The 12,164-nt window shown below is 42.2% G+C and overlaps 1 protein-coding gene across 1 annotated transcript in view; it reads left to right on the top strand.

Annotated features, from left to right (window-relative positions):
* The window catches only part of IQGAP2 (IQ motif containing GTPase activating protein 2), a 264,782-nt gene extending 261,433 nt beyond the window's left edge, over positions 1-3,349 (top strand). Inside the window, exon 36 of the mRNA XM_023750558.1 lies at positions 2,422-3,349. Coding sequence (XP_023606326.1) covers positions 2,422-2,535 — 114 coding nt within the window. The 3' untranslated portion in view covers positions 2,536-3,349. The remainder of the gene's footprint in view (positions 1-2,421) is intronic.
* Positions 3,350-12,164: the final 8,815 nt, after the last annotated feature.

Raw genomic sequence — 12,164 nt, 5'->3', positions numbered from 1 at the left:
GGCTCGATGTAAAATGAAAATAATATTCATTTTTATAATTATTGAGAATTCAAGATGATGACCGCAGCACATTAAAGTACAAGGCCCTTCTGATGATGAAACCCTGCACAGGATGAATGTCCAAGGAGCTGGCCCTACATATATTAGCTGTCAGACATAAAGTCAGCTTTATAGGTATAGCTTTCAGACAATTACATTATCAAGTGAATTACCAAGAGAAACATGATGGCCAGATCTTTACTCTGAGTCAAGAAGTTTCTAACAGCCCTAGCTGGTTTGGCTCAGTGGGTAGAGCGTCGATCCAAAGGCTGAAGGGTCTCAGGTTCAATTCCAGTCAAGGGTGCTTACCTCAGTTGCAGTCTCAACCCCCGGGTCTAGTCAGGGTGCATGCAGGAGGCAACCAATTGATGTGTCTCTCTCACATCGATGTTTCTCTCTCTGTGTCTCCCTCTCCCTTCCACAAAATCAATGGAAAAATATCCTCAGGTGAGGATTAACAAAAAAAGAAGTTTCTAACAGGTCCAAGGAAGATGCCGTGTAGCATTGTGTCTAGGTTTACTTCAGCCCACTCTTCCCTTAGTTCCTAAAGGTTATATCCTATAGCTATAGGCTATATACATAACAGGTGGGTGAGATTTACATGAAGATGTTCTGCTTATACAAATAATGGCCTGTGCTTACTGAGGCTGCAGGGTTGGCATTCTCCCTTTCCCAGTTGAAGAACGGAGGTGCAGAGAGCTGATTAGGGAAGAGGCAGCTGGAGTCCACGGTCTTCATTGCTCTGCTCCACTGCCTCTCTCACAGGTTCCAGCTGATCCTGACAAGAAAAGGGTTTGCAGATACCTTGATCTCATATGCCCAGTAACTCTCCTGTGAGGTTAAGAGTGTTACCCTTGGTTTACACACAAGGAAACAGGGGTTATGTGACACTGCAAGATCACAGGATAGCAAATGGTGGAGCTAAGACTAAAATCTGGTCTTCCAATGGCAAGTGTAATGATTATATGTTCTCTGCTCCCCACCTGGGGGGCCCAGCTAATTCCCCTGCATTGGCCATTCCTTCTCAACTTAATTCTATTGATTTCTTTTCTAAGAGATTTGGATGAACAGACTTTGCCTTTCCCAAAGGAAAAGTGAACCACCAGTACACTTTAGTAGGTAAAAGCATTCTTGATGAAAGAACTTCAGTTCCCTATGGAATTTCCGTCTCAGACGCATATTTAAATAATGCAAGGGTTTAGTTGAGTGCATTTGGAGGTAATTGAAGAAGTAGAGGAGGAAGCTAACAAGAGCCAAGTTCTCTCAAAAATTATTTCAGCTTCTTCAGGTGGCCTTCCTTAAGACATTTTCATTAAGAACCAAGAAATTTCCAGAGCTAGACATAGGACATTATCATTAAGAAAGAAATTTCCAGCACTAGACATAAGACATTATCATTAAGAACCAAGAAATTTCCAAAGCTAGAAATAAGAAAACGAGACCTGGGTATTAGTCTGGGGCAGTTCTGTTTGGCGAAGGTCTCCTGTCCTGTGTATTTTGAAATGTTACTGCTTAGTCTCATGCATATGGCTGGTGGGACCCAGTTATGAATTTTAGCAGGTGAGTTTATTTTCTTTGTTATATGGTGGCAGGGGAACACAGAAGGATAGACTGACTTGGGAATGAGGGCTTGTTCTCAGTATAGGAACAGAAGTAGTCCGGGTCAGAAGGATTTAACTTTGTACAGCAGGTCTCCAAACTTCAATCATACAGCTTCAAAAATAAATAGCATGATCATCTCACCCCATTTGTACATATTTATTTATAAAGTATACTTGCATCTATCACTATACTAAAAATATACTTTATACTTATACAAAATTTAAATGTTTAGAAAGTGAACAAAATAAATAGTTCTCTAATATTCTTTTTACTCCTTAATGAATTGTGTTGCTCAGTTCACTTTAGAAAACACTGTTGTTCTAAAGGATATACCCCATCTTGCTGGAACATTTGTTTCGAATTTTTTAATTAAAAATTAAAATTATATATCTGAATTAGCTTAATCAGAATGGTTTTCTTCCAGTGGTCTTTATCAGTTCTAAAAATCTATTTCCTTTCATTTAGGTAAGTGATTCTCAAAGTACGGTACCCGGTACCCGGGCCAAAAATATAATCATCATGAATAGGCACTTGTTAAAATGCAAATATTGGGGCCCCACCCCAGAGCTACAGAATCAGGAATTCCTGGGTGTGGGGCCCAACATGTTTTAACTAGCCCCTGTTTTAACCAGATGATTCCAACACACGTTAAAGTGGAAGATCCCCTACCTAGGTCATTAGGTCACTCGAATCTTATTTTTGTCAACAAGTTGTTCTGGAATGTTTTTCAAATGTGCTAAACGTCAAGTTTGAGATTTAATGATGTTCCTTAAATTTCAGGATTTACTTGAGATGCAATATGAAGGAGTCGCTGTAATGAAAATGTTTGATAAGGTTAAAGTGAATGTCAACCTTCTCATATACCTGCTGAACAAGAAATTCTATGGAAAGTGAAGTGCCTGCAGAAATTTCGTGGATTCGGTATCACCTGGATCGGGAAATGAATCTGTTTCATATTTTTGTTTTTAAACATGATTGGAATCACTGCTCATAAACGTGTGATTTTTTTTTTAAGACCAAAACTGTTCCGAAGAATGTACCCATTGTGCCTTTTTGATAATTTGATACTATACTCGAACGACACACAAAGCGAATTAATGTAAACACTTCCACATTATACTGTGGAATAGGTACTCTGATTTAAAACTTTGGACATTCTGTGATTTGTGTTAAAGTAGGGAGAAATGAATTTAGCTGACGAGGGACAAATGTGTAAACCTATTTTCCTATGAAAAAATTTTAAGTGTCCCATTTGAATAATGTAATTCTTCATAGATTTTTTTTTAATCTGTGAAGAAATGGAGACCTAATTATTTGTAATGAATTATTTAGACAGATACTTAGTTCTAAGCCCTGTCTTCTGGGAGTTATCAATTTTAAAGAGAACTTTTGTGCAATTTTAAATGAAGTTTTTATAAGTAATTGAAGGTGACAATAACACTTTCTGTATAAAAGTATATATTTTATGTGATTTATTCCTACTAAATGACGTGCACTAGTGCCTCATGGTAAAGACTCTTGTACCCAGAGCCTGTAAGTGACTAAAGAACATCGTGAATAGCAATTCTTAGGCCCCCACCTCTACCCTTCACAATTTATTTGAATACTTCAATTGTGCCTCTCAATTTTTGTAATGCAATAAAATCAGTATTTAGATGGTTTTTAAATGTATTCTTTGAAAATTGTTTCATGTAAAATAAATGTTACTGAATTCATTAATTTGGCTTTTTAGTTGTTTCAATAAATCCAAACAATTTAGTGGAGAAGGTTCGTGGTGGGGCTTATCAGGGAAAGAAGGAATACACCTACAGTTGTATGCATTAGGGTACAGAGTAAGCTGCTGTGACCAAGAGATCCAAAACCCTGTGGTTGAAACAAGATAGATGTTTTTCTCAAATTCAGTACCTCCAAGGTTTTCCGGGGATCCGGCTCTGTCCTTGTCACTGATTCCTGGCCAGCAGGAAGAGGGAAAGAAGTCCAGGGCGAGCATTGTAAGTTACACATGTCACTTCTGCCTATATCCATTGACCAAACAAAACTTGCCAGAGCTAGCTGCAAGAGAGGCTGGGACATATGGTCCCTAACTAGGCAGCCAGGTCCCCAATTAGAACCTGGGGTAGAGAGGGCAGTGGTTCTATTATTAAAAGGGAGAGTGATTCCCAGGGACAGTTTAGCAGTCTCCACCACAAAACTAATTCAGACTTTCTGGTTGGAACCTCCCTGACACTTCGTATTCTGTTCATTCACTCAACAGGCTTTATTTTCAACAAGGATTACCAAATATTGAGAAAGTGGGCTAGCTTTTGCACACTTGGCACAAATGAACTTTCAGTATTAAACCAATAGAATTTGGAAAATCAAAACTTTAAAAAGTAGAATCTGCTACTTTAGTGATTGTTTCAGGCTATACATATTTTTGACAAAAACATAAACACTTAAAAACAATGCTCATTGTCTCATCGATTTGTGGGTGTGTTATGTTGTTGTTATTGTTGCATTAACCTTAATACAGACTTCCTAAAAGGAATCAAATGAACAGTTAAGTTTCACCTTGAGAATAAACCTCCCTTTCCCCTACAGCCAGTATTAGCTGAAGGACAGGAGCCCAGGGATAGTAGGAGGTAGGTTAGGCTTCCTAGTTCATGCTGCAGAAAGGACTTTTTGTGGGTATATGGTAAAAGCCAAAATTAGGGAAAGATATCTGGAGACAAAAGCTAACCTTTTGTAGCCTCCTAAAAGGTGCTTGTTGCCTGGCTGGTGTGGCCCAGTGGTTGAGTGTAGAAGACCCATGCACCCAGAGATTGCTGGTTTGATTCCTGGCCAGGGCACATGCCCAGGTTTCGGGCTCAATTCCCAGTAGCGGGTGGTGCAGGAGGCAGCAGATTGATGTTTCTCTCTCATCGATGTTTCTATCTCTCTCTCTCTCTCTCCCTGTCCTTGAAAACAATTACAAATATACAATAATAATAATAATAATAGGGGCTTGTTAATTTATTCTAACAGTGAGTGAACTGCTTGAGTGTTATTTGTATGAATCAAGATCTTTGTGTATTGCCAACCCCCTCAAGGAAAACTGACTGTTTTCTCTGTTGGCCCACAGATGAGGTTATTTTTCAAGATATTACCAATGGCTGCTGAATGGGTGACCCAGAGGAGAAAGCATTCGAAGAGGAGGAGCATGAACAAGAAGCCAGTGTAGGCATGGAGACTGTGCCTCTTCCAGGAGGGTGGAGCCATTTCCCAAACCAGGGACAGTTGTTCCTTATAACCCTGAGCTAGGGCTCCTGATCGATGCAGGGAGGAGAAACAATTGTCCTTCTACCCTTCTGAGTTCTAGGCTGAGATCCCCTACAAAAACAAAAACACATTAGCAGCAGAAAACACATAGAAGTTTATTAACCTGTATGCCACATGTACATAGGAGCTACCCAGGAAAACAGAGAAACTGCCCACGTTGCCACCTTCAGCACTATCTTCTACTAGACCAAAAAGCTACTTGGGGGACAGCGGGAGGGGCAGTCGTGGGAGGTCAGGAGAGGAAACCAAGGCTGCCCTGCCATGTGGTTGTCTCCCCGTTGAAACCGTGGTCTCATAATAGCTCTCTTCCTGGAAGAGGCCCCCTTCCTAAGGTAAGTGCCCTTACAAAAGGGTGACTTCTACTCTGTCCTCCGAGCTTCTCCTGTATTTGTAGTTTCAGAATAATCAGCTAAAGGTAAGACTTGGCTAAGAGGCATATTTTGGGGTGATACATTTTGCTATCCTTGTCCAGCTTCCTCCACTTCCCAATTGAAACAATAACTTGATCTTTACATAGCTTACTCCTGTTTTGATAAATGTTTCTCATGTTTCCACTGTTACAAAAATGGCCTTTGGTCTGAAGGTACAGAGGGTCCATGCTCCCCTGAACTCTACTTTTTAGCCCCTTGGATGTAAAAAGGCAAAACAGACTTTAGGAGAACTCTAGCTACTATGAGGGAAGAAAAATAATTTTCCTTTGGTGGTTCCCTAAGGATAGGGGACACCAAGGCAAATTGGGCAGTTGAAGCTTATACACTGTTCTGGACTAAGGAGAGGAAGGCAGCAGTCTGGGACTTCAAAGGGAAAGTAGACAGTTTACAGAGAGAAAGAGCAAATGTTTGGTAAACAAACTCTTGCTGGGGCCACTGGGAAACAATGGGCACAGAGGCGGAGTCTGTCAAACAGCTGCTGGATTCCTTCCTGTCTGCACCACTCGTTCAGGTTAAGCTGAGATGTCCCATTGAGGTGGGTTTCTATCTGAATTCCTTTAGGCAGGTAAGGGGGAAGGTTCTTTTAGGTTTTTGTTTCTTAAAAATAACCAACTTAAAATAATCAATATCCCAAAAGGCATATTGTGGGGTGGCAAACTCAACTTCCCTTTGTTGGTGGTGAAAACGACACCATTGTCAGACAAGTGGAGTCAGACCAGACCTCGGTCCAGCAACCTCGGTACTTAAGTTCTGGCTAAGAAATAATTCAGGTGGGGCGGGGGGAGGGGGTAATGGGGGGATATGGACACATATATAATACCTTAATCAATTTTTAAAAAATTGAAAATAAAAAAAAGAATTCAGAGCCAAGACTCAAACTATAAGAGAAAGTTATTTTAGAAAGTCACAGAGGTAGAAGAAGTGAGCGGTAGAAGTAAGCTATAGAAGAAATGGGCTCAGGAAACCCGTTACAAAAGCAAAAAAAAAAAGGTCCTTGGAGCTTAGGAGAAACCAGGAAAACACCTGGGGGGAGGGGCGGGGACAGGCACAGGTGCACTCCATAGAAGGAGCTGAACTGGGTCCTCTGGCTTGAGGGTATTTATCCCGGAGGTCTCGGGAGAGGATTCCAATAGAATATTCATCAGCTTTCCAGGCGTGTCCTTCGTGTCCTTCAAGGTCGTGATCTCTACTGATGGGTCAGCACCAGGGCTGGGGATCATTAGTCAATGAAGCTGGTCCTAACGTCAGCCATGGCTTCCCTCGTTTGGTTTTGCTGCTTTTCTGGACCTGGAGCTGAGACACAGCTGAGGCCTCACTGTACTTGATGCAGGTCAGAACCTCATTTCTGTGGGGGCTTAATGCTTGCGGGCTCTTTTCAGGCCCCTTTGTCAGTTGCCCCTCTAAGGGGACTAACCCGCATGCCAGTGGGGGACAGGTCAGGGGAGGTCCTAAACGCATGAAACCAGCGAAATGCTGGGGTGAGAAAGGTTACCCTGGGGGAGAGGGCCTTGTTTTCCAGTTTTGCCTGTTGCTAGGCACCTGGGGCTTTCCGTCCTGGTGCCCTTCTGTACTTGGCCCATCATTCTTGCTCTGCTCACGTCTAACTACCTCCCACACCCTCTCAAAGGATATGCTCTAGTGATCTCCGAGAGAGGGCAAACCAGCGCACACTGGAATAAAGAGAACAACTCAGTTTTCTGACATGCACCACTCCCTTATGTCACTGAAAAACCAGAACCATAATGTGTTGTGGTTGGGTAGTAATTAGAGGTGCTATTCATGATGTAAGTGTTTGTCTTGGACTGTGGTTTAGTAGGGATTTGTGGTACTCCTCTAACATCCCAAGCGGCAAACCACAGAACTCTCAATGGTGAAAGCTGTCATATTTTGAGAGATTCTAGTGAGCATTGGATGGTCTTACTGCTGATCGGTGCTTTGAAAAATCTATTGCCTCTGTTACTGAAACCAGGACTTAGCAAGAGGTTAAGATAGAATCCTCTTAACTAGTCTGTAAGCCCCAGAGGACAGAAACGGTTTCAGTCCCTCTGTGAGTCCAGAGCAGAGGTGGAGTCCGGAAGGCAAGCTGAGGAGGAGACAGGTGGTCTCACTGTCATTTTCCTTAGGGCACAAAATCTCTTTAATCCATTGGAAGGTGTGATGGTTCATTTTCTGTGTCGACTTTGGCAGGCTAAGGGATGCCCAGACAGCTGGTAAAACATTATTTCAGAGCTGTGAGGGTGTTTCCAGAATAGATTAGCATTTGAATGAAGACTGAGTAGAGAGATTGCCCTTACCAATGTGGGCAGGCATCATCCAATCTACTGAGGGCCAGTTCTCTCTCCTCTTGAGCTGAAACAGCCATCTTTTCCTGCCCTGGACATCGGAGCTCCCGGTTCTCAGGCCTCCGGGCTCTGGCAGTTCCACTGTCACTGTCCTGGTTTTCAGGGCTTTAAACTCACACAGAATTATGCCACCAGCTTCTCCAGCTTGCAGACAGCAGATTGTGGGGCCTCGAATCCTCCACAACCACATGAGCCAATTCCTATCATCTCCTCATATATATCTACATATTGGTTCTGTTTCTCTGGAGAACCCTCACTAATGCCGAAGGAAAATGAACAGATACTGGAAGTAAAAGATATCAAGTTCACTTTATATAACTCAAAAGTTTTTTCACTTGACCTTTACCTAGCACCCCAAGCGTAGGGATAGTCTAGCATCCTATCCATAGTATGTAATTAGTGGAAATACTGTCGTTGACCCATTATGAGATTAACTGCTAAGCCCAAAATACCAGTGCAGGTTTATAACAGCAAAAGGCAGACACAGGTCTGCTGGGTAGCTTGTAACTTCATTACAGACCTACTGTTTACTTGCAAAACAAACGTGACGATAGCTGCACTGAATCTGGAGTATCACACAGCTGCTTTGAATACAACTTGATTTCATTTTATTTGAGTCCTGGTATCATTGCCATCAGCTTCCACAGGAAATGACCAGGCAGGTTCTTGGGAGAGATACACTGTTGTCCTTGCAGGGCTTGGAATAGAGGGGTGGTGGTGAGAATACCTGAAGCAGGTAGATCATCTGTGGGTTTAAAAGAAACTGCTTGCATGTCATCTTGGGATTAAAACTCTCACAATTGTGATGTCATGTTCATTCATAAACACTATGAGAGGGTAGTTAATGACTCATATTATTTAATGCCAGGCAAGTTCAAACAGAGAAAACGTAAACTGACATTAAGTGGTTCCAATACAAATGAGAGTTCCTTTCTGAGGAGTATCAATGTGGGGCGACCCGCTCTGGTTGGTAAACTACCCAGGCTTGCTCTAAAACTGGCAGCGAGGAGGTTGTTGTGTGGGTGACATGGAACAAATGAAGTAGAGATCGATAGCTTTTTCAAGAAGCTCTAAAGAGCATACAAATATTGTAAGAACTTTGTAGAATCTGAGGGGAAAAAACAAACAGAAAATAGAAGGTCACCAACAGACCATAGCAAGAAATTAGAAATCAATCACCAAAAAAGCCAGTCAAAACTTCCAATAATTTATGAGTTGAAGAACATATAATGAAATTGACAAAATATTTAGACCTGAATATACACATCAAAACTTGCAAAATGCAGCTGAAGTGGTCATTTGAAGGAAGAGTGAAAATTAATAAGATAACCTGTCAGTTCAAAACGTTAGAATAAAGGATAAATCCTAAGGAAATAGAAAGAAAAAATAATACAAAGCCTGTGTGACATTGAAAAGAATAAAAACAATAAAACAAAAAGATGAGCATTGGGAAATGGCCCATTTTCAACTGCTGGCCAGATTAATCAAGGAAAACAAGCAAATATGTTATGTTAGGTACAAAAGTGGGGGCTACACTGCAGATAAAATAGATAGCTTTAGAAAAATAAAATGTGGTATATAATTCAAGTGAATACTATAAAGAGTTAGTTTAAAAAACTGAATATACATGTATCAAACAGGTAAATCTAGAAAATGGACGCTGCAGAAATATTCCTAGAGTATGTTACTCTGTGTGTAAATATTTAAAATGTACTAAGCAATAGTATTTTTTTAAACATAAATGTACTAAAAGTGCAAAAACATGGGGAGAAAGTTAGTCTCCTGGGCAAGAAAAAGAATGGAATTAAAAAAGTGTACAAAAAAGCTTAACTGGTATAAGATGTATATGTTATATTTACATATATATGTTAACACTGGGTTAGGCTGTGTGAAATATTGGGCTCTGTACTTTTCTATGCTTGAAATATTGTGTCATTTACTATATGAAATCCTGTTCAGTTCTTTTACCTCTCAAAGCAGTAGTTTTCAAAGTGTGTCCCTTCCACTTGTCACCACCACCATCACCATCCCCTCAGCTTCAGGAATCTGCACCTGTGCATGAGAAAGTTAAAACCACTGATTTTGAAGGTGGCCACTCAGTGAGGTAACCACACCCTTTTAGAAACCCTACAGCAGTGGTTCTCAACCTTCTGGCCCTTTAAATACAGTTCCTCATGTTGTGACTCCCAACCATAAATTTATTTTCGTTGCTACTTCATAACTGTAATGTTGCTACTGTTATGAATCGTAATGCAAATATCTGATATGCAGGATGGTCTTAGGCGACCCCTGTGAAAGGGTCGTTCGACCACCAAAGGGGTCGCGACCCACAGGTTGAGAACCCCTGCCCTACCGTGAGGAAGACATACCTCATTCAGTACCACTCACCCACCTTGCTCATTGTACTTCAGCCCCAGTCTAAAGAAGCCAACTCAAGATAACATAGGCTGTGTGATTCAGTTTACATCGCTAATGGGTCATTCATGAAGGCTCTATTTTAGAGAAATAACTATACTCGGCATTCTCTGTAGTTAATATGCAAAAAGAAGCTAAGCATTTCATTGTTTCAGCAACCCTCTTTTATGTCAGTAGAGGTACATTCTGTTCTGATAACTAAACAAAAAAATTTCTTTTAAACTTTACAGTTTTGTAAAATGGTTAAAAACATTTTCCACCAATGAAATATAAAATTTTAAAGTGGTGTAGCCAGAGTATTATTCCATTCTTATTTTAAGGATTTACATGCTTAGATACCTATACCTGTATGTGGTTACAATATCTTAAATGATGGACAGAAACTTTTAACAGTGGCCGTCATGGAGACGTATGTGGTTCTTAGAAGAGCAGGTGGAGATACTTTATATCCTTGATCTGTTACAATCTCTTGCCAAGTGTATTGATTATGTTTATATTTTACACTGTAAAGCCCTTTTTGATGTTTAAACAATCCTGAAATTGAGTTGTTACTTACAATCAATATGTCACAGTTTAATTGACAGCATTTTTTCTTTTTTCTTTTCTTTTTTTTTTTTTTTTAGCTTATGCCTAATAACATTTATTTATTGCTCACATGACAGTAGGTCTGATGTAGGTCAGGGTGGTTCTTCTTCAAATGGAGACCCAGATGTTCAGGGTTCTTCTAAATTGTGTCACCCCCACATTCAATATGTGGCCTTTGAAATGCTTCAGGTTTATGCTCATGTGGAGAGCAGCTACAGTGTTTGGACAGGTTCAAGCCTCGGACGAATGAGAGGGCACAGTCCTCTCGTGGCAAAGCTGTGTGCAAGTCCTAGCTTGGAGGGCAAAGCCCTCCCAGCACAATTATAGCCCAAGCATTTTTTCTTATTTGTGGTACATAAATGAAAAGGATGAGTCTTTAAATCAATGGCATCTTTTTTAAAATCAATGGTGTCTTAAGATTGATGACAATAATATCCCTTAATAGGGAGTGGAGAAATGCACCATTTTAATGGTTGACATCTACTGGGAGAAGTGAATGAGGGAACTTGTGAAGCAGCATTCTATCATTGGGTTATGCAGTCACCTATTGAGCTGCTTCTATACACCACAAGGCGCTGTGCTCTGAGGAAGATGGGGGACATGGGGAAGAACGAGCATCTTTACTGTTTTTTCTTCACTGGTTTCCGTGTCAGGGCTCGTGGGGAATGACCCTCTCCATGCGCAATTCCCTTTACAAAACGCTTAGAAATCTGATCAGTGACTCAGTGCAGTTAATCGGCCACGGGGTGCAGCGCACACTCGCACATCAGCGAGGAGAAGGGCTGCGGTGAACTTTCCCAGAAGCGACGGGCGGAGGGGACCCACTTCCCGCTGCGGTCGGAGACGCGCTCACCAGAGACGCGCTCTAAGCAAAATAAGCGACGAGCCCCTCCCCGCGGGCCGGCCCGGCGTCCTCCTGGGGCCCCTGGAGGGCAACGGGAGAGTCCCCTGCCCTGTGACCTGAACTGGCCCAACTCTATGAAATCCATGACAGATGGTCCAAGAAAATGGGAGCACCCCTTCACCAGGGCACGTCGTCCTCTGGGCATCCGCCTCGCAGGCGGCGCCAGGGACTGCCCCGGGCACAGGGGGTGCCCAGCCGCTCTTCTCCCGGGAAAGGCTGCGCAGGTGGTCCTAACGGCCCGGGGTGGGGGACAAAGGGCTATCCGAGCGAGCGGGCCGGGGCAGAGGCTGCCCTCGCAGCCACGGAGCCCGTGAAACAGGTGCTCTACGTGTGAAACGTCTACCTTCACCGAATAAGCATCCCGGGGGCAATCTTGTCACTCCAGTCTAAACCTTTAAATCCGCTATTCCTAAATTACAACAGTATGAGTCACTTGCAGATTTTCAACTAAATCGCGAATTTTCCAACGGGCCGCAGCGCTCAGCTGAGGTCCGAGGCTGTGCACGGGGCTCATGGACGCGCCCTAGGCGCATTCCTGACCTGGGGAGT

Source organism: Myotis lucifugus, unplaced genomic scaffold (genome assembly GCF_000147115.1).
Source record: "Myotis lucifugus unplaced genomic scaffold, Myoluc2.0 scaffold_0, whole genome shotgun sequence".
NCBI classification, from domain to species: Eukaryota; Metazoa; Chordata; class Mammalia; order Chiroptera; family Vespertilionidae; genus Myotis; species Myotis lucifugus.
Note: the sequence above shows the minus strand (reverse complement) of the source record. Positions and strands in the feature narration are given on the sequence as shown.